The sequence below is a fragment of the Physeter macrocephalus genome, chromosome 16 (genome assembly GCF_002837175.3).
Source record: "Physeter macrocephalus isolate SW-GA chromosome 16, ASM283717v5, whole genome shotgun sequence".
Lineage (NCBI taxonomy): Eukaryota > Metazoa > Chordata > Mammalia > Artiodactyla > Physeteridae > Physeter > Physeter macrocephalus.
The window spans coordinates 80,731,362-80,755,106 of NC_041229.1; the positions used below are offsets into that span (position 1 = coordinate 80,731,362).

General features: G+C 34.4%; 1 protein-coding gene across 1 annotated transcript in view; it reads right to left on the reverse strand.

Annotated features, from left to right (window-relative positions):
* Nucleotides 1-23,745, reverse strand: part of KIF18A (kinesin family member 18A) — an 80,076-nt gene that overhangs the window by 55,127 nt on the left and 1,204 nt on the right. The window contains exons 2-9 of the mRNA XM_007119880.4: nucleotides 15,726-16,098; nucleotides 13,458-13,615; nucleotides 10,378-10,482; nucleotides 9,853-9,963; nucleotides 8,596-8,793; nucleotides 6,109-6,285; nucleotides 4,620-4,694; nucleotides 4,301-4,407 (exon numbers count right to left, since the gene is read on the reverse strand). Coding sequence (XP_007119942.2) covers nucleotides 4,301-4,407; nucleotides 4,620-4,694; nucleotides 6,109-6,285; nucleotides 8,596-8,793; nucleotides 9,853-9,963; nucleotides 10,378-10,482; nucleotides 13,458-13,615; nucleotides 15,726-16,050 — 1,256 coding nt within the window. The 5' untranslated portion in view covers nucleotides 16,051-16,098. The remainder of the gene's footprint in view (nucleotides 1-4,300; nucleotides 4,408-4,619; nucleotides 4,695-6,108; nucleotides 6,286-8,595; nucleotides 8,794-9,852; nucleotides 9,964-10,377; nucleotides 10,483-13,457; nucleotides 13,616-15,725; nucleotides 16,099-23,745) is intronic.

Consider the following 23,745-nt stretch of genomic DNA (forward strand, 5'->3'; position numbering starts at 1 on the left):
AAGTGAGAGAGTGGCATGGACATATATACACTACCAAACGTAAAATAGATAGCTAGTGGGAAACAGCCACATGGCACAGGGAGATCAGCTCGATGCTTTGTGACGACCTAGAGGGGTGGGATAGGGAGGGTGGGAGGGAGGCGCAAGAGGGAGGGGATATGGGGATATATGTATACATATATTCACTTTGTTATACAGCAGAAACTAACACACCATTGTAAAGCAATTATACTCCCATAAAGATGTTTAAAAAAAAAAGAAATGCATGAACAAGAGATATACACCATTCATAGAATTAGATTCAATGATAAACAGTAAATAGGTTTGAGTGACTGTTTTCCTATTAAATAACAAAAATGTTTGGAATGGGTTCTGAACTTTATTTTTACAGCACTCGGTTTCTCTCTCTCCCCTCCAAAGATCATGTTATTAAAAGATATAGGTATTTTAAGGCCTATGGTATTAGTCATACACTGTATTTTGTCTGCATAATCCAGTAGCTTACCAAAAATAAAATATTTTGTATGCAAGAAAAGGATGAAAATGTGGACCTGTACTCTCCCAATTCATAAGGCCTCAGAAGCAACACAGTATTATGTGTTCTTTTGGTGTTGGCTCGCTGTGAAGAAATAAGCAGTGGGTGGCATAATCATATGGTGCCTCTATGGCGCCCTAGGGGAAGTGAGATGGCCAGTTTTTAGCTTTAGAACTTGTTACAGTGAAAACACACCATATGGTTAGGTACCCCCTACAGCCTGGCTAAGAGTCAGCTGACAATGCCAGGACCCAAAACATCCAAGTTTACAATGTGGTAAATCTAGGAAAAGCCCCCTCCACTGTGCTTCCTCCAAAGGGCAATAGAGATATAGGGAATCAAAGTTGGGGAGTGTGACTCACATCTCCTGCAAATGCATAAAGACCTCAAGCTGAATCACTTCTATGAAAGCCCTAAAAGGAGCCTGCAATCCTGCATTCTCCAGGGTCAGCAGAATATTGGTCACAGATCAGGTTTGAGCTACAGTAACAGTATAAACAATCGCACATAGGCAAACAATTTTTCTCTCAAAGAAAAATTAACTTGAAGCTTTTAAAATAAAATGGTAACAAAGTATATGCATTTAAAAATAAAGTTTCTTTGGCCAGAATTTTAGATATATTTGTAAGGATATGTGGTAAAAACACTGACAATTTACGTCAGTAGTTCTTAATGAAACTATTGAGAATGAATATAAACCACAATACATCGACCAAAATGCTGCAGTTTTGTCAAACTGATAAATATTTCATAGGAAGTATGTATGGACATTGCAATTTCATTGTATTATATTACAGAAAGGCTAAGGCCAGTAAATGATCTGATAAGTTATCTTTAGGTTACACCCAAAGATAATTTCTTAGTTTTTCTGGAACACTTCACCCAAGGACATAGTTAAATATTTGTCAATTTCAAAATTTTATGGTCCAGATTTATTTTAGTTGGTGGTGTATAGTTTACGATGGAAGGAAGGGAATTAGTATCAAAGGTTTCTAGAGAGCTCTTTAAAAAAAAAAACTGTCATTTTTAAAACAGAGAGCCCTAAGGGATTGACTAATAATAACTATTTTCTAGTCATTTAAAACATTCAAATAGCTAGAAAACAAAAATCTTTGCCAATAATTTTAGGTGACATATGATAAACTCTAGACAATTTTCTTGGTATAGTCACAAGTGAAGTTTTATAATTACTCTGTATAAAGAACAACTGTACTTTCTTTTTATGATTTTTTGAATATTATCTTTCCAAATAGCTTTAATAGAGAGCAAATACTGTATATTCCTCCCTTTATCTGTTTAAACTTCATAAAAATGTTATTTTTTAAAGACACTGAAAATTCATGGCATTAAAAAAATTCTATGTGAAATATGATCGATATGATAAAAGGTATTCCATATATTTATTTAAGGAGACAGATACTTTTGTGAGAAAATGACAAAGGCTATAGGGTATATAATTTTATTATTACCTGCTTTATAAATACAAGTAAATTATTTAACCTGTTGAGTGAATTAAAACTCAGTTTTTATTGTTGGTTAAGTCAGGTTGAAATGCGAAAAATATCCAAATAAGTGTTTATTTCATAGCTCAGGCCATCTCCTTCTTGAATCATTTTACCAGAAAGAAAGAGTCAATGACTTAAAGCCACATCAACTCCAGAAAAGTCTACCAATTTGTAAGGTTTTAATTGGTAACCAGATCTGGTTAAGCGCCGGTGAGCAATTTTATGGAAGCAACGACTCCAAATCTGAGCAGTTGGTGACTGCTTTAATTTTCAAGGAACGTGCATCACCAGCAAGATACCTGGTTGCATGAGGACCGATCCCACATTTGACTAACAAAATATAATAACACAACTAATAATATAGCAGAGTTAAAAGCTTTCATTGTTAAGATTAAAGGAATATGAGGAATCATTTTGCTTAAGTTATTTTTAAAAGACACTGTAAAATTGGTAGAATATAACAAAAAGCATCGTAAGACTATTAAATATAACTTTATCCTGTCAATGGGTTGTTAGGGGGATTAATAGAAAATAATTTAAACACTTTAGGAAATCTCTGGTATAAACAGAGCTATTGTACTGTAACAATACATAGGTCAAATTTATGCCATACGAAAAATGGACTTATTATCACTGACAGAGAGAAATAACTGTTTAATTACTTCTTATGGTATTTGCAAAATAGCATAGCATAGGAGCAAAGGATTAATACTTGAAAGAGATGATATATATTTCTTGCCCTTATGTGTAAGTTAGAAAACAATACCCCACTTCAAATTTCAGAGTTGTTGTAGTGATCAGATGAAATTAATGTGGGCCTAAAAATCATCAAAATCTACAAAGCCAGCTATAAACATAAAGTGTTATTTTATTAGAAGAAGTTATCTTAGCATCTGGGGTCAACTGAGGCAGAAAAAAATGATTTTTTTCAAATCAAGGATATTTTATATAAATATCAATACACAAATACAATTTTTAAAAACTGTTGTACTTGAAACTAGGTTGAAAATCACTGCCAACTAGTCTTCCTTATGCATCCTAAGACATCTTCTACAAACTCGAGTTCCAAAACAGTATGAATAATCAGTGGCTTAAGATGTGGTTAGTTTCTCATACTAATGATAATAGAAAATTAGCTTTGGAGAATAATTACTCAATTTTAATCAAAGGTGAACAGATTCATTTCCTACAGGGCCTCTTAGAGCTTTTAATATGCTGATGAACTTTGGAAACCTCTTAGATTCCTTAAGTAAGGAATAATTTTCAAACTTGTTTGATCCAAGAATTCCTTACTGTCTTCTTAGAACTACTCAAGATTTACAGCTTTTGAACTATTGTCTCATCAGGACAACTTGGAAATTGTCTTAATTGCTTAGGAAAAAACTACTTGCAAGTACTGCATTACAGCTTTCTTTTTTTAAAATTTACCTGCTAAAAGCTTAGAGGGAACAGATCATATTTCTGTGTCAATTTATATCACTGAGAGACGTCCCTTCAAATAATTAATTGCTTAAACTCAATTAAGTGGATTATTAGAGTTATATAAAGTCAGGAAAGGGTAGGTACGATTTACATGAACCATGTAAATAATGATAATGCCAGATGCGATTGCTTGAATGTTTGTGTCCCCCCAAATTTATATGTTGAAACCTAACATCCAAGCCGATGGTATGGGGAAGCGGAGCCTTTGGGAGGTGATCAGATCATGAGGGCGGAGACCCTATGGATGGGATTAGTGCCCTTATAAAAGAGCCTCCAGAGAGATCTCCCTCTCTTTTGGCAATGTGAGGATTCAAGGAGAAGTCTACAATGTGGAAGAAGGTCCTCAACCAACCATGCTGGCACCCTGATCTAGGACTTCCAGCTTCCAGAACTATAAGAAATAACTTTTTGTTTGTTTGTTTATACGCTACCCAGTTTGTGGTACTTCGTTACAGCAGCCAGAAGGGAGTAAGACACCACAGAAGAAAAATATGGAAACTACTAAAAACCAATTTCATAAGTGGCATAATTGGCTTTACTTTCTCCATCTTATACCTAAGACTTGGTTCTCATTATCTGTATAATCACAATTAAAATTACCTGACCTCCAACGTGTGCAATATAAGACCAATTCAGTGACTTCCTGAATTCAGTTGAGAATATATAAAGACATACAACAAATGACGATGATAACAAAATATCTGACTAAATTTTAAACTTTAAATAGCTAACTAAATTTCACAAAATCCTCAAACTGAGATCTTAATGTCAATTTTACCTTTCAATTTCTTTTTCCTGAGGGTTTGAAATCATTACTTTGTTATTTTCATCAGTAAAGGCTTTCTGTTCTTCATAGGCCTTTAGTTTTTCTTTTAACATTAAAATCTAGTAGAGAGAAACAGTAGTGAAAATACAAAACAAATTATTTGTCTCCATTATACATGGCCACAGAAAAATTTCAGCTGTGAAAAATAACTGAACAAGCAAGATTTCAATTATAAAAGAAAAGCAAATCAAAGTTTTAGACAGTAAAGACTGCAGAATCCCATAAATGAGGAATTGAGGGAGATTAGCAACAATGTAAAGAGGAGACATACCTCTTCCTTCTGTTCATTACAGATCTTTACATACTGAGTTATATGATTGTCGAGGTTAAGAACATTGCTCTTCAACTGTTAAAAAATAGAAATTATGATTGCGTATACATAGAGATAAAAATCAAAGTTATATACGTGAACAAAATAGCATTATAGCCTCATTAATTCAGTTCCATGAATCCAGAATTTGTGACAATTATGATCATTGGACAATCATAATCAATTATGTTCATGTTTAAAAATCTATGACAAGAGGATATGTTGAGCACATTAATACTGAATTTATAAAAGAAACTCCCTTACTATCTGAGAAAAGGTACTTTAAAGAACTTGCAAAACAGTCATTCACATAAAAATTGCCCACTTTCTTTTTCTGGTCCTTTGACTTTTAAGATATAACGAGATAATTTAAATTTCCACCCATTTGTAAGTTCAAGTAGTTTTTAATGAGTTCTTAATATATTTTATCCTTTTTATAAAAGTATGAGCCCCTTGGCAGCTATGGAATAATGGAAAGAACATTAAACATGTAATCCAAATACTTGATTTTGAGGCCCTGCCCACTTTTCACTTAACTTAAAACTCTGACCATGTGATTCCTCAACTGTAACGTAGAGCTAAAAATGTCTTCCTCAATGAGTTGGTGTAAGCACTGCATGAAAAACTTGTGTGAAAAAACCTTGTATACCCAATACAGTACAACCTTTCCCAATTTATTATATAAACAATATATAAATATTTCTCTAAGGAAGATAATAATCCACTTATCTTCATTCAATGGGAGTAGCAGAGGGGTAAGCCCCCCAAAAAAGCCATCATACCAGCTGAACTCTAGGCCTATTCCAACCCTGAGATCCTGGGATTTTACACATACATCATGTTTGACTTACATTTTAAAAAATTACCCCAAACTATTGGCAAAAATACCAACCTAACCAATCATTATTATATTGCTCTAGCTACACAGATTGGTTACATCAATATCACGAATGTGACAATAAATTGTTTTAAAAGAGCTATTTACTTTATAAATGAGGCAGATATTATATCTGCTTTACAGATGATGTAACTAAGGCTTGGAGAGATTAGCAAACATGTCCAAGGTTTTCAGGTAGAAAGTGTTGGTGCTGGGTTACAGAAGAGCATCAGCCTTGGCTGCAACAAATGTGTTAAAGCCTTGACCAATTACATCAGGGTGCCATCAAAATATCACGTACCATGATGTGAAAAAGGTTAGAAAGAAAGTCACTAAAACATCCTAGCTCTCCAAAAGACTAAATAATAGTATTTATTATATATGTAATCAAGATGCTTAATGGTTTAATTGTCCCAGTGAATGCTCAATTAACCAGATTAGTAAAGACATTTCTAGCCCTGATTCCTAACTCATTAGTAGAAGTACATCTCTAATTCATCTTTTGATAGAAGTATAAAAAAGAAAAAAATGCACCCAGTATTCTTACGACAAAGGCAGAGTAAACACACTTACAGAAGATTTAATGTCCTTTGCACGGTTAGCATACTTAAGAGTGTTATAGGTGTCATCGTAGAATACAGAGGAAGGACTAACAGCAGCTATCATTATAGTTTGACAGTTTCCTCCAAGAGAATCCTTTAACAAGCGAGTGAGCTTACTATTTCTGTAAGGAATATGCTGATTCTTTCTCTGAAAGAACAAAAAAAGAATTCTTATGTCATTTTCCACATTCAAATGTAAATCTGCTACCATTTCACTATAAGAATTTAAGCACTGCTCAACTTTGCCCAGACTTATGATATAATTGGTGACCGAAATGATGATAATGAATCTTATGGAACTATTCAGTGAATATATAAAACAAATTTCCCATTAAAAGATTACATCTCTATCTGATTAAGTATGAACTTTAGTTAATCATAAAATATCAGTATTGTTTCATTAGTTGTGATAAGTGTACCGTATTAATGTGAGGTGTTAACAACAGAGGAAACTGAATGTGGGGTATATTTAATAAAATCTTCCTGTATTATCTTACCAACTATCCTGTATCTAAAACTATTAAAAAACAAAATGGTTATTAAAAAAAAATCTCCATTTTTTAAAAAATAAAACACAAAAGTAATATATGCCCTAGAGAAATATACTAGAGGCATAGTAAGAATTTTGTATGACATAGAGCTACTTCTCTCTTTCAATTACCATCTAACATGAATACAAAATAAATTATTAATTATAATCTTACAGATATTTATCTGAAAGCACAACCACAGTTCTAAGAGAACTTAATTTTTCTAGGTTTTCTTTTACTTAAAAGATACAGTTCTGATTTTAAAGTAAAAAATTTTCCAAACACTACCACTTCCATATAGAAACAGAGCAGTATAATGTTAAGCTAAAAACAACCTTATGCTATCCAATGTAAATCTTTCATATTACAGAAGAGAAAAATGAAGCTAAGCAAAAAGTGACATGACTTGCCTCAGGTCACATGGCTGGTAATCCACAGAGTTAGAAACAGGCCCTAGTCTCCCAACTCCCACTAGTACTATGCTTTCCACCACAGCAGTCTTTCCCAAACAGTGTGGAATGTGCACAGCTGGTGCTACTTGAATTGATTTTGCATGTACAAGACATGCATTAAACACTGACTAATAAATGACTCAACAGGAGTCAATTACTAAAAATTTAGTCAGTACATGGAAAAAATACTATGAATGGCTGAAGTTTAGGAAATTAGTCTCTATACCATGCTATCTGCTTACATGTTTTGAGATTTTAACTTAGAATACAAAATATATTTTGCTTCTGTAATATTCATGTGATTTCAGAAACTTGCCCTTTTAAAAAAGACTTCCCAAATCATTTTAATGTACTTTATACTTTATCAAATTGCAACATTTTGAACAGTTTAACAGTAATTTTCCTAAAGCTTCTGAGCCTGGTTTGAACTTAAATTATTATATTTTAACTTTGAAAAAAGGAAGTCATTTTTACAAATACAGAAGTTATCAAATATGCTGTGCTCCTGTAAGCACTTCTGGCATATAGTAGATGTAAACTATTTTTTAATGCCCCGGAAGCATCTAGCAAACATTATCCTATTAGGTAATTTAATTACACTTTAACTCCTATTCCTCTTTAAGAAAAATCAACTCTCTTTAATATTTATACCAATTTTATAGTATATATATAAAATACTAACCAGACCAGAGTTTAGTTTTTCTAAAATGTGTTTTTTGTTTTCATGCCAATTCAATTATCATGCTTATTGTGTAGTGATCATTAAATGGTCATTAAAAAAATCAAATTCAAAATAAATGATGAGAAGGTATAATAAAATATTAACTATCAATCTGATATTCAATACTTTTCATTCAACAAATTCTGATTATAAAGCTAGAAGTTAAAAAACAAAACAAATGGGGACTTCCCTGGTGGTGCAGTGGTTAAGAATCTGCCTGCCAACACAGGGGACACGGGTTCTATCCCTGGTCTGGGAAGATCCCACATGCCACAGAGCAACTAAGCCCGTGTGCCACAACTACTGAGCCTGAGCTCTAGAGGCCACAAGCCACAACTACGGAGCCCATGAGCCACAACTACTGAGCCTGTGTGCCACAACTACTGAAGCCCACACGCCTAGAGCATGTGCTCCGCAACAAGAAAAGCCACTGCAGTGAGAAGCCCGCGCACTGCAACGAAGAGTAGCCCCCGCTTGCTGCAACTAGAGAAAGCCCGTGCACAGCAAAGACCCAATGCAGCCAAAAATAAAAAAATAAATTTATAAAAAACAAACAAACAAACAAAAAAACCCCCATAGCTTTATTTGATATACTAGGTTCTCTGAGGTCTTTGCTCTTTATGTAAACCTTATTGTTACATTCTTGAACTTTGATTTATAATAGATCTTTAAGACAATTATATTAAATAATATCTTTCTGGGAAATATACATATTTCAGTATTTCAAAATACTTAAATAAACATATAGTACCTACCTTTGTATCTGCTAAGGCATTGATAACATTCCCAAGAGCTAAAAGTGATCGATTAATATTTGTGCCTTCTATAAACCGGGTCCCTTTAGCACTGGTAGAACTGGCTCTTTCAGACCCTGCCAGGTCAATGAGTGACATCTTGGCAATTCGGACATTTTGATTGATACTTGCTGTTTTATCTTGTTGTCTCAAATAAATCTTTTTGAAATTACAGGAGAATAGGGAAAATTAGGATTAGATTTAACAAAATTAAAAGAGAAATACACTTTATTTTTAAAAGAGCATGAAATCAATTATTTTTATTTTAAAGACATACTGAACAAGGTATAACTTGACTGGCTGATATCCAAGAGTACCAGAAGTAATTACTAAAGCTGAGAAAAATTTGAAAATGAAAAGACTTCCTATATGTGCACTAGAGGGCAAATAACTCCTGGCTTGATAGAAGGTCAAAACAACTGCCACTTGTATTCTGGTAACCCTTAAAAGCAAGGTCTAAGACATTTTAGGGAAATCTCAGTGTCCCCGATAAAGATTTCTCTCAAGATTACTGATAAATGAAGAGGCAGTGGTAAGAAGAGAAAAGATTAATAAAATTTTGCGGACTAGAGACTTTCCGAATGACTTGGCTTCCTCTGATTTGAATTCTTTCAACTATAACAATTTCTTTCTATTAGATGAAGTCCACAAAGCATAATCCAGAATAAAGCTGTAAAATCACTTGAATTTTAACAGAACTAGAAACTACAAATAATAACTACTAACCTATGCTTTAGGTTTTTCTAGAATGGTATTCCTAAAAAGCACTGTATCAACTGAATCACACACTTCCTTAAGGAATGCAACTACTTACATGGTCACTATGGTGAAATCTTTTAAAAAGTGAATCAGTATCTCCCCAATTTATTGGTTCTGTAAATCTAGATCTATAAAGAGAAAGTCTGCTCTGAATATAAGACTATCTTCTGTAAAGATTAAATATTTTCACCAATTAAAGAAAAGGAAAGAAAACCTCCAATACTACCACTTTATTATCATATTTCCACACAGGCAAAAATTTACATCTAATTTACATCATCTCAATTCTAAATATTCTTGATAGAATCTTCTCAAAGCTGTAAAGTAAAGGAAGTGCTGAGAAGTAGAGAAGTCCACAGATGAAGAGATATTTTCATATGTGTGAAAATTACCGTTCATAAATTTGGCTTCATTTATTTTAAATTCAATTTTAAGAGCTGTATTCTAGTGACCTCTTACCTGGAAAACAGCATGAGAACGAGAAGATGTAGCATTCATATCAGTGGGATGCTGTGTCCTGTTTTTGTTTCCATTATCCAATAACTGTAAAATTTCCTCTGAGGATTTGGGCTAAAGAAGTTGAAGTAGAAGAAAAATACACAAATTAACCATTGATCTTTAAAATTTTTAATAAACCATCAATAAGCAAGAAGACTTTTAAAGGTAAAATAAAAAGTAAGAAAATATTTTCCATAAATTAAATCCTATTAAATATGACTGTGTATCATTTGCTTAGTACTTTGGTGCTATATGAAAAAAAAGATAAAACCTAATCTCTCTGAGGAGATAAAATATAAATATATTAAGCAGAATAATATACTATATTAAATGTTCAAGTAGATTTTTAAAAGAAAAGCCCATCTGATTATTTCAAAGGAAAACAAAACAAGGCTATAGATATACCCTGATTATTTTATAATAAGCAAATGGCTAAATAACCATACTTGCTATTTGAACAAGCCAAAAAGAAGTTTATAAACATACCTGATGTAAAGTTAGTCCCTGAACAACCACCCCTTTTTGGGCATCTTCCCGGACAGCAAGTGGCCCTGAATTTACTAAGAGGTCACGAATCTGTTCATTATATACCTTAAAATAAAAAGAACTCCTTTAGCATTGATGATGAAACAATAGCAATAGCATCACACAAATATGCACACATTGCTGATTTAAGGTTATATTAGAGAAGCAGCAGCTCATTTCCATTCATCTCACCCCTTCTATCACACATTGATTGCTATTACTTTCCTAACATCTGAGAAAATGGAAGAGTTTGATTACCAGCACTTGAACTTAAAATTTAAAGGTGGAGTCATTATACCCTCCTCCCATAATTCCCAATTTGATGACTGCAGTGAAACAGAAATAGGATAGCTGGAATTGTCTTTTCCTATTTCCTGGAAATATACGGACACATGGTCTTAGGAAACTCTAGTGAATCTGAAATGTAAGTTATATGGAAGTACCATGGTTCTTACTGGAGAAGATATTTATTGTTTCATGATGTCCAAGTAATCCAAACTTTTTAAATTTTAGAGTTTAAAAGTTAAAGAAAACCCATACTCAAAGATAAATGACATTTATTTCATTTACCCTTCAATTACATTAAGTTTAACGCATAATGATAATTCCATAATGGGACCCCACCCCACCCCCAATTTGAATGATGAGGAAACTGAGGCCCTAAGAGTTTAAGTGATTTGTCCAAGTTCACAGTCACAAAGATAATAGGATAGCATGAGAACAAGAAGATGTAGCGTTCATATCAGAGCAGGGATCAGAGCCTGATATCCTCACTCTACTGCATGGCACTGAATACACATCTGTGTTTTAAATCTCTGGCAATTTTTTTTTAGTAATTTCTGTAAATAATGTACAGTAATAATACAATTGACTTGATTTTATGAATTTACTAAAGATACTAAGTTTTCTATGTGCCAACAAAATGACAATTACACATATATGATAAGATTAAAAAACACATATAAAATTGTCTTTAAGAATTATTTTGTGTAAGTTATATCCATGTTCTAATAAATAGCTCACAGCGATAATTCATTGCTGGTATAATTTTCTACAATGAATGATAACCATTTTTAAGTGTAATAAATTCTTAGAAGTAGTAAAATGATAATATGAAGAGATAATTTTTTGGTTCTTATTCTTCTGATAAGCAACAGTCATTTTTTAAATGATTCCCCTTATCCACTTCAATCATACAAAATATATAATTAGACAATTACTCTCAAGCTGGTCTACGCATCAAAATCACCCGGAAGCTTTTAAAATACATAGATGCCTCAGCCACAATCCAGACCTATTAAATTAAAATGTCCAGGGGGTGAGGCCTAAGCATGTCTATTTTTAAAAAGCCCCATAGCCAATTTTGGTGTACAGCCTGAGTGGAAAACCGTTAGATTAGATATTGCCTTACCATTAATAAAATGAAAGCAGATTAAAAAGAAGGAAAAACAATTAAAAACATTATAAAAATAATCAAACTTCAAAATTCTCCCAGTTATAAAAGGATCTAAGGAAGAAGTAATGAATCCTGCCATGCTCTCTTCCTGATTAAGTTCAGAACAATTCTTTTCAATACGTAACTATAGAAAATGAGTTTTACTTCTCTTTTATCACCAAGTTCTATAGACTGACAAAAAAATTTTTAGCAACATAATCTTGATCAATTTTTGAAATGTGAAGAAACTATCTCAGTGGAAACCAAACAATAACATGTCAACAAGAGCAGTAAAAACTAGAAATTCACTCTCTGACATCACAAATAAATAGGCAGTAAAATCAGGGATTTACATTTCTGCACTGGTTTCTAAAACACTACCTGAACACAAAGTTAGAGTGCCAGTCACTTAGTTATGATTTGTTGAATGTCAGCTATTAAGAGGTTAGGAGGTCTCAAAGAATAATGGGGTATGTCAAAAAAACACAAGAGACAGCATGAAGGAGCCTCACCTAGCCAAATCTGGCACAATTTGAGCATACAAAAATTGCTTAGAGAAAGGGATTATAATCTACTGAATAATGTTAAGAATCCATAAGTCTACATTGATAGAGTAGAGGAAAGGGAAAGCTCTTCCTTATAGTAGAAAGCCAATGAATAAATGTAGAAGAAATGATGGAATTTAAAAATCAGTATTATCTGTCATCATGATAGTAATTGATTCAGGCATGAATCATCAGTGGATGCTAAAACTAACAAATTAAAGTTTGAGGGGTCAGAGGACATTTACATTGTTTCCCTACAAGTTACTTATTAATTATAAAGTGTAAAGTAGTACCTTTACAGTGGAAAAACTTTGCAGACACCAGCATAATGAAACTAATCAGTTAACACAGCCAGTAATGGGACTAACTAATTGCATAAGCCTCTTGATATGTTATATAAGAAGAACTCATCATCACTTCTGTGGTGTTCCTGCCAGGGCATAACCTGAATGTAATCATGACAAATCCAAACTAAAAGTTTTACAATAGCAACATAAAATACAGAGAGAAAAAAAAAATCCAGATTAAGGGGACTAAACAGATGAATTGCAAATGAATGCAATCTGCGATCTTAGATTTTCTTTTCAATAAAGGGCATTATTAGAACAATTAGCAAAATTTCATTAAGGTCTATAGATTAGATAAAGGTGTATATCATTGTTAATTTCCTGATATTGATTACTATTCAGTGGTTATTTAAGAAATTTCCTGTTTTTACAAGTCTGTAACTTAAACAGTTAAAAAAAATGCATACACACACACAGAGAGAAAGCAAAGGTAGTAAAATGTTAACATATTGGGAATCTGGATGAAGGGTATCTGGAAGTTCTTTGTACTAATCTTGTTACTTCTGTATAAGTCAGAAGTTATGGCAAAATAAAATGCTTAACAGAAAAAGAGTAAGATCCATGACAAATACCTAAGACTAGGAATTGTAATGATTTTATATATTCATAAGAAAATTTCTCCATGATAGAATAATTTGAATGGACCATGGAACTTCTTAAAAAAAGATTTCTCAATACTATTGATTAATCTAAAGAATGATATTGCCAACTTACCTCCAGATAAGAAACTGCAGTACTACATACTTTCTCTTCTTTAATCTCATCCATGGATTTGTAAAGATCTAACATTGTTTGATACATCACTCCAGGTTCAGCAGCTGATCCTAGCATTGTGTGGGTCTTCCCAGCTCCAGTGGCACCATATGCAAGTACTGAGTTTTTATGAAAAAGGATCAAAGCTCTTTGTTATGACATATAACACTACTGTATCTACTGCCTAGTGAATACTTCCATCTGGATATCCTGAACAGTAACTTTAAATCCAACAGATCGAAATTAATTTAGTCTTATTTTTAAATCCTGGAAATTTCAGCACAAGTCTACTCTTACTTACGCCTATATTCTCTATTGATGAATGGTACCTTCACCCACCCAACCGCCGCCCACATGCTCCCTTTCTTCAACAACAATCACAAATTTTAATCGATTACCAGTCTCCCTACCTATTAGTCTCAATCTTCTTTAACAAATCCCTTAGAATTTGTACAGTTGTTTTTAAGAAAACGAAATATGAATATGTTAAACCTTCTTAATTGTTCCACAGTCCCATATGAGAAAGTTCAAATCTTCACCTAGAAATATTACTAGTGACTCTAAGGGAAGATCCCTGCATATCTCTCCAGACTATTTCTTCCTTGCTGTGCTTTGGCATACTAGATTATCTGAAGTTCTCCACATGTGCTGCTCCTTTTTGAGTCCATTGCCTTTGTCCTGGAGAGTTCCTCTACTTAATCCAGCTGGAAAACTTCTACCTGCACTAAATATTCAGCACAAAAGTCACTTTCCTGTGCCTTCCCTAACTGTCTTAGGCCGAAGTGGCTACTCTCTCATTTGAGCCCTCAGTGTATGCTTACATCCTTTTACTCTAGCATGTATCATACTGTATTTCTAACTGTGAGCTCCAGCAAAGTGGAGGCTATGTATCCTTCCCACCTAGCAAGTGACTTGGCACAAAGCAGGTACTCAATACAAGTTTGCTGAATTCCAGATAAAAGCCATTTATAAAATTCCTTTTAAAATTTTTGTTTTAGGCAAATTACTTTGTTTTCAAGACTCTATCCAGTACAACAGAACAGTGATGCATTTCTTCCAATGCAAAAAACAAAGGAAAAAACCACTCTGAATTACATATTGCAAATACCCAACATAATATTCAGTTACGCAATAAGTCTTTAAGAATTATGTTTATAGGTTAAATCTCTCTGCTAAGTTCATTAACAAACTACAAAAATACTTTTCAGTAGAATGGATTAAACTAATGCATGTTTCATTTTGTTCTATTTTATATAAGCTAGTAGTACATCAAGAAGTCTTAAGATAGCTGGATAATATAAAGTAAAACCAAGAGGAAACCAAAGATTCGGTATTACTTTGGTAGAGATTTTTTCATTTGGAGTCAAGAGAAATTTTTTAAATCTCTAGAGACAATATGAAGTTTCATGAATGAGGAAAAGAATATCTGCTTAAAAATGAGAATCAAAGCAGGTCTAATCAATAAACCACATTCCATTCTTGCCTGACCTAGAGGCTAAATCTTCTGTAATAAAGTGAATGAGTCAGTGAAAGACAGTAAACATGTAACAGTTTTGGGGTGTCTTAAAGAAAATGCCATAAATTATGGTAACTACGAAAATAAGATATTAATAATGGTGTGCAGTGCCTGGTAAGCATTCAATTAACTGGCATTTTGGAGATCTCTCTTTCTAGGAAATCAACATAGCCATTTTGAAAGGCAAATTATTATAGGTCTATAGAGAGCACTAAAGATGCTTTTTTGGGCTGAAGATATGCTAAAACAGCATGATACTCATGATACTCAACATGGGTTTTAAAAATTTTTACTTCAAGGTACTACAAAGAAAAAATGGTGCTATGAAGAAATTGCCAAATGTTCAGAAATGTCCCACTATTCCCCAGGGATAGACAGTTGTATAGGTGAACATTGGGAATATTTATGAATACAAATTGTGAGAAATCTGGCATCAATTACCAGAAGCACATGGTTTTAAAACATAAGAAATTGAAAGGATGATGATCTATAGGAACCAAAGCAAGACCCAGGAAAAGTTTCACAAATGATATATGTTATATATGATGACTAAATTTCAAAGAAAATCTACATTTACAGTGAACTACTAAAGAATTTTTAGCAAACAAGCACATTAAAATTGATTATATTTAGAAGAAAGGGTCAAGTAGATGTCTGTTTTAATATAAAACTGAAATCAGATGGAAACATTAAATCCCAACTGAAACAATTACCTGTGCAATTATATCCATTCAAAAAACTACGAAGAATTGGCTTAGTAGTGTGTTCAAAAACTTCCAATTGAGTTGAAGTTTCGTCAAAAACAGCATCGAATACAAATTTAAGGTCCTTATTTTGTCTCTTTGTAATATCTCGATTTATAGTTTTCTTTCCATGGAAAAAACTGATTTCTTCTTGCTTGGGATCAAAAACTAGAATATGCTTATCTACAACATGGACCACTTTTTGGAATCCAGATGCCTTTTCTTTTGTGTTCTCAGGACGCACACGAACAACTACTTTCATGTGATGACACAGGTCTTCCTCAGTGACAGACATTGTTGATTATCTTGATTCCTTTGTTTATGTGAATGGTTGAATATTTATCTGAAAATAAAAAGTATCAATATTAATTGTACTGGTATGCAAAATGACTAGCATATAGTACTTATTAAATAAAGAAAGGTGTTAATTTTGTTCCACTCATCTGGTAAATGTTACTGGAAGTCCTTGGTTCAAAACCGTCCAGTGGTTATCTTATTCAGAATTGAAGTTCTGTTAATGGCCTACATTTTTCACCTCATGTCCTATTGCTTTCCTCTTTGCTCACTCTATTCCAGCTAACACACCAAGCGCCCCAATCTTGATCTTTCTGCCAGCCATTCTATCATAAAGTGCTTTCCTCAATAACTACATGACTAACTCCTTCACTTCTTTCAAGCCTTGGCCCAAATGTTGCCCCTTCTGCCCACCCTTATTAAAATTGCCAACCCAATTCCTAATCGCCCTTATACTGTTCTACTTTTTCCCAAAGCACTCACCACCTCCTAATAGAATAGGTATTTTTTTTACTTATTTAGCATGTTTGTTGTCTACTTTCTCTCTTCTAGTTAAACTATAAGCCCTTTAAGGGCATTTTTTTTTAAATCTGTTTTGCTTATCAATGCGTTTCAAGCCTAAAACAGTGCCTGGCACATGGTAGATACTATAAATAATTGATGACTAAATAAATTAGTGAATACTAAAAGGCTTTCTTTTTTTTTCTTGGTCTTAACTTTTCGATCCTAGATTATTTTCTGGATAGTTGAGGTTCCTAAATTGTTGATCTTTATTTTATCCTTACTTTTCTTGTTTTTATGTGAAGTAGTCATATAGTCAGACGATACTTTTTGAACCTGCTGTCACTGATGTACCTTAAACTTATATCACTATAGAGCAGGGACTAGGATCTATATTCAGAGATTAGGATCTCTGAATACACAGTTGGGGGACTATACTATCTCTGTCACCTTCATACCTGGGCTAGCTAACTGACACATCCCTTGAACTATTTTCAACCCTATGGGTCTCTGAGATACAGGCAGAGATAAGCCTGGTTGTGTCAATTTCCACTGCCAAGAGATTTGCCACCAAGATTACTTTTATTAAAAATAGCTCATAGGGCTTCCCTGGTGGCGCAGTGGTTGCGCGTCCGCCTGCCGATGCAGGGGAACCGGGTTCGCGCCCCTGTCTGGGAAGATCCCACATGCCGCGGAGCGGCTGGGCCCGTGAGCCATGGCCGCTGGGCCTGCGCGTCCGGAGCCTGTGCCCCGCAACGGGAGAGGCCACAGCAGAGGGAGGCCCGCATACCACAAAAAAAAAAAAAAAAAAAAAAAAAAAAAAAATAGCTCATAAGCCAAAGCTCTCCCTTCATTACCTTAATATGATTCTGAGAGATCCTTTCTTGTCCATTCCTGTGATCCAAACTAAAATAGTATCAGAGTCCTTGTGAAAAATCAAAGCTAGCTTTTTGGGTAGCCTATACCTGTGATTTTATATGGTTTAGCTACAAAGTTTGAGTTGAAGTGGAAGCCCAGGGTCTGACTAATATTTCAGAGATTTATCAAGTTTTTGTATGTGCATGTCATTTAATTTTTTGTATTGTGACATAATCTGATTACTTTCACTGTTGACATACTTTAGGAAATAGAAACTAGTGGGGCCATTGAAGTAATGTAGACAAGAGATGATGCTGTCAACTCAGAACAGGGTGGTGGTCAGATTTTGGATGTATGCTAAAGGTAAAGACAAAAGAATTTCCCGATAGATAGATGTGGGGAATGAGAGAAATGATTCAAGAATAACTCCAAAGTTCTTGGCCTGAGTGTTGGAAGAATAGAGCAGCCATCAAGTGAGATGGAAATATCTGAGGGTAGAGCAGGTTTTGGGGGGAAGATCAGGAGTTCATTCTGGATATCTTGAATTTGAGAATTTTAATCAACATCCGGGTGGAGATGTCAAGGCAGCTGAAAGCTAAGCTATGAAAGTAAATGCTGTCCTCAGAGTCTTAATGCCATTTGAAGCTTTTCAAAGTTTTTAAAGCTTAACGTGGCATTAAGATTTAGGGGGAACTTTTAAATCAAGGAGGAGAGGATGATCAATTGTGCTAAATACTGCTAATAGGTTAAGTACTTACTAAGAAGTAATCAGGGGATTTGGCAACATGGAGACAAACGAGCAATTTTGGGGGAATGGAATGGTAGGACAAAGGCCTGAATAGAAGAAGACTCAGAAAGCAAATATAGGAAGTACTACTGCAAAAGTAAGCAAAGAAATGGTGTGGGTGGAGAGGGAAAGGGTTAAAAGAAGATATTTTGTTTGTTTCCTAAAGTGGAAGAAATAACAACAATGATAAAGCTAAAATATGTCGTAAAATCATAAACTTTTGGAAAGAATTCAAATAAGGCCAAAGCAATCTAAAAGCAAAAGACACTGGACACAGCACCCCCTTTTTCGGACTCTGTTCTTCCCCCAAATTGGAACACTGAAGAGGAAAGGGTGGTCATTTGGATTCCAACAGTGAGGTCCCACGTGAATTGCTACTACGCTCTTTCTTCACCCTTGAGCTTCTGTCTAGCCAACCCCCACAGAGTACCTATACCCTACTTCTGTGACCTTGGACAAGTTACTTAGCCTCACTGAGTCTCAGGTTTCTCATTTGTATAAAAGGAATAATAGCTGTTGTGAAGGCTGAGAGAGATAACAAGTATTAAGTGTATGAAGGCATTCAATAAATGCCAGTTCTCTTCTTTATCTGCCCCCCTTCCTGCCTCTTCTTCCCAAAGATACTGGTCATCTTTTTAGTGTTTCCCAATGAGCTTATCACTGGCACTTTGGGTAGGACAATTCTTCCTTATTCGGAACTGTCCCAGGTATTAAAGGATGTTTAGCATTTCTGATCCCTCTCTATTAAAGGCTAGTAGAGTCTCACATTCTTTGTATTACCAAAAACTAACCTCTATACACATTTCTAAAAGCTTTTAGAAATGTTCAACAAATGCCTTGATTTTAACGGATACACTTTTTTCCCCAATGATAGATAAAATACACACAAATGAAATGGTTAAAAAAACATATATAAAAAATATTGGGTGATTATTTCAAAACAGATCTTAGGGGACTTCCCTGGTGATCCAGTGGTAGAATCCACCTTCCAATGCAAGGGATGCAGGTTTGATCCCTGGCTGGGGAACTAAGATCCCACATGTCATGGGGCAACTAAGCCTGTGCGCCAAAACTACTGAGCCTGTGCACCACAACTGGAGGGCCTGCGTGCTGCAACTACAGAGGCGACGCACTCTGGAGCCCGTGTGCCACAACTAGAGAGAAGTCCACGTGCTGCCACAAAGAGCCTGCGCACCACAATGAAGGTCCCTCGTGCCGCAACTAACACCCGACTCAGCCAAATAAATAAATAAATAAATAAATAAATAAATAAAAAACATAAAACAAAACAAACAAACAAAAAACAGATCTTAGCTTGGAAGGTATCTCTTGTTAATTAATTAATCATTAATTCATAAAGTTAACTGTTAAAATCCCAGTTCTACTACTTTACTGGCTGTGACAGTGGGCAAGTTACTTAACCCCCTTGTGGTTTAGTTTCCTCATCCGTAAAGTGGGATTGACAATAATACCTACCTCATAGAGTTCTTGTGAGGATTAGCACTTAGAACAATGCCTGGCACAGAGTATGCATTACAAGTGTTTGCTATTACTGCTATTATTGTTATTATTACATACAGCTTAGTGAGGAAACATTGATAAAATGACACAAATATGCAAAGGTGTAACTGTGACAAGTGCTATCAGGTAAAGGTTAACTTTGCTACCTAAGACTATAATAGGAGATTGATATTCTTAGAAAGCTTCCGAGAGGAATGACTGGAACTGAGAGCTGAAGGATGGATAGTTGTTAACCAGGTTAAAAAAAAATTTCAGGAAAGAAAACTAGTTATGCGTTCAATAAATATTACTGAGTGCCTTCTATGTGCTAGGCATTTTTCTGGGTCTTGGCATAGATAGGGTCAGAAGTGTATGTGTGGGCTCCTATTTTAGATGGGGTAGCTGTGAAAAGCTTGTCTAGTGGGATAACTTTTTACAGAGACTGAAGTGAGTGACTGAGCAAGTAAGCGGCTCTCTGGGTAAGAGTATTGCAGGCAGCAAGTCCAAAAGCCTGTGGTAGGAAACAGCTTGTGCAGAGGACATAACTGGCTGCATGGTGAATTTGCTTAAACCTCATTTTGTTTAACAGTTTAGTTTTAGATGATTGTAATTCTATCTAGAGCATCTAAAGAGATGCTCAGTTTAGCTTTGCTCAGTCCTGACTGCAGCTGGAGAGAAAAGGGAAAGGAGAGCGCTGTATTAAAAAGATTAAGCTGGATAAAGGTGGGGCCGGATCTAGGAGATTTGAATGCCAGAGTATAGAGCTCAGATTTGATTTTAAGTTAAGTGGGAATTACTGAATGTAAAAATTTGCTCAATTATGTTCAAATATACTGACGTCTTCAGGGATTAACAAGGTTGTTCCTACATTAAAACATGATGACTGCTTTCTTTTCTAACATGGCCAGGTAAAAGAGATGGACATCCAGTTGATTCTGAATAAGGCACCCAGAAAGGATATCCTTAACCATTTTTACTAAGAAGTGGCAAAAGAAAAGCCTAAATATTGTTACCTGTGCAATACTGTGTTGATTCAAAAATTCTTTTCAGATGACCATTCAGAAGACAGTATCACAGACTATGATCAATTTTGTCATATCTACTCTTAAGAGGTATTTGTTGATAGAATCAAAAAAGCAAGCCTGGTAGGATTTCATTGGTGGGACTAAAACATTAAGGATAAACACTTCTAACATCATTTTCATTATAACAGAACGGTATTTGTCTAGTCTAGAGAGGGTACAGCATGAAAGAGAGTAATGAAGGGCTTTAGTGGTAATCTATAAAATGAAAGGGTTAGACTATATGATATCTAAAGTCCTTTTCTAGCTCTAAATTTTGTGATTATTGCATATTAGAAAAGTGTACTAGAAAGTGACAAAACATAACAGCTAATAGGACTGTACGCTTCTACCTTTATATCGCTCCCTATCTCTTGTACCGTGCCTAGTATATAGTAAGTTCTCAAACATTTGATTAATGAATAAATTAATTAATAAGTTATAAAAAGTAGACATGGAATTCAAGAAAGCAATATATTCATTTAGAGTAGAGGTAAACATGTAATATACTTCTCTAAGAGAACCAACATATCACAGTAGAGTACAATGGTTGGCAATAACAAGAAATTCCAATGAGGACCCCGAGGCATCAAAAATAGTTAAATAATGTGCCCAATTTCTTTACAAAATTAGGAAAGCGAGATCATGTTTTATGTTAATCATTGAAGATGGTTAAAACACTATCACTTAACAAGGGTAACATTCAATTTTCTGGGAGATTGACTTACATAGAAAAGCTCATTCTTCTGTTATGTTTAATGAAGAGGTGTTAAAACTAATTCTCTTCAATAGTTCTAAGTGAATATGAACCAAGTGGAACAGGCAAGTCCTTATCTTATATCTAGCTACTGTTCTCCCTAGATAAAGTTTAAGCCAATTAAATCAAAGATTATATGAAAGTATAATAAATATTACTTAATTCATTGATTGTATGTACTGATACCTTTTTCAAAAGCAATCAGATCATGTTATGGACCTCATCTTGTTCTCCTGCTCCAATGACTTCCCAGCATAAGAATAAAATGTCAACTCCTTACCATGTTCTGTGGGTTCTACATCTGTGGGTTCTGTGGGTTCTACCTCTCCATCCCTGTCTCCAAATGTTATCCCACCTCTCAATTATTGTTTCAGTTACACTGTCCTTAGTGTTCCTTCAACACCTCAGTCTCGTTCTGGCCTCATGGCCTCTGCACCTTCTCTTCTCTTTGCCTGGAAGGCTCTGCCTTCAGATATTCACAAATCTTAATATCTCAGTTCATCATTCAGGTCTCTGTTCATATGTCACTTCACAGAGGCTTTCCCTATAGATTCCATTCAAAACTGTATCACCGTGCCCTTGCCTCTCTAATCCCTTGCCTGCTTTATTTTTCTTCCTAGCATCTAGACTACTTGGAAAATATATATTATTTGGTTACATAGTTATTGCTTATTTACCTTCTAAAATGTAAGCACTATGAGAGTGTGGACTTCATCTGCACTCCAGAACCTAGAAGAGGGCTTGTCAAATATTTAGGATTTATTACATACTTGTTGAATAACTGAATGAAATAATGTAAAGTTTCAAGATATGTGTGCAAAAAACAAGTGCAGAATAGTGGACCTGGCACTCAAACATTTGTATTTTCAAAAGATATATACATATTTGTACATGCATGGGCTCTCTCAGGAAGAGAACAGAGGAAATTGATAATACCAGTTGCTTGATGATGGGAAAATATGAGGGTCTGGGTGACAGGCAGGCTTACTTTCTACTTTATATCCTTTTGTATTATTTGGATTTTAAACAAGTCTAGGTATTTTTATTTCAAAAACAAAGCAAAACAAAACAAGATTAAAATTAAGAACACAAACTTTCATTTAGTAACAATTACGGAATACTTTCTCCTGAGCTCTTAGTCTACAAATACAAATGTGCTAAGCAATTTACATACTTCTCATTTAATCCCTGTAACAATCCTATGATATAGGTATTTTTATCATACCTATTTTATATAGAGAGAAACTGTAGTATAGACAGATTAAGTTAACTGGCTGAAGTCACACTATTGGAAGCACAAGACGTAGAATTTGAACTCAGACTGACTGAATCTAAAGCTCAAGTATTTAATCATCACTCTCCATGATGTAAATATATAACCCCTAGAAATTTGGATAGAAGTTAAAACTATTTGCCTACTTTTGATAGAAACCTCAGGGCCTAGTACTGGGGCTCCTGAATGAATGTTGAAATAAAACTGAAAATTCATGATTTCTCTGTGCTTGCTGGATAACACTCACAGTTACCTATTCTCAGAAAACATGCTATTGAGAACTCTTGGATTATGTAGACATGGTGATAACTAGTAATAATGAACAACGATGATCATTTGGCCACACTCTATATGCCAGGCATTATGGTAAACATTTGACATTCATCATCTCATTCAATCCTTAAAAAGATAAAGTAGACTCTATTATTGTCTCCATTTTACAAAAACAGAGACTTAGCTTTAGGCTAAGGAATTTTTCCAAGATGACAAGAGAGAGTAAGTGAGAAGCCAGAATGTCAATCCAGGTCCAAATCCAAAGTCCGTGTTCTTAACAACTCTGGTCTATTGGAATCAAAACAGAAGGCTTTCAAACAATGGAACAGAAAGGTCATATAAATTTTCTTGAATGTGTGGAGTAACACAGTTATAAATGATTTCTTAAATACAAATTCAAATCTGAATTAGATTCAGATTCAATAAACATTTATTAGGACCAGGAACTATCCTCCACTCTATCATGTATAGTCTCTATGCAACTTAAACGTCTTTTTGGAAATAACTTGAGTGTTAGAGCCACTGCTTCTATTCACTTGTAAGCATCAAGGAAGAACGAAAATTTCAAATGGAGGGAAGGGCAGCACTGACATTTGGGCTATTTTTTCCTCCTAGTTTTCAGAATTCACAGCATAAAAGTCATTTTATTGTGTACCTTAATTGATTCAAGGTATGTTTATAGTGGG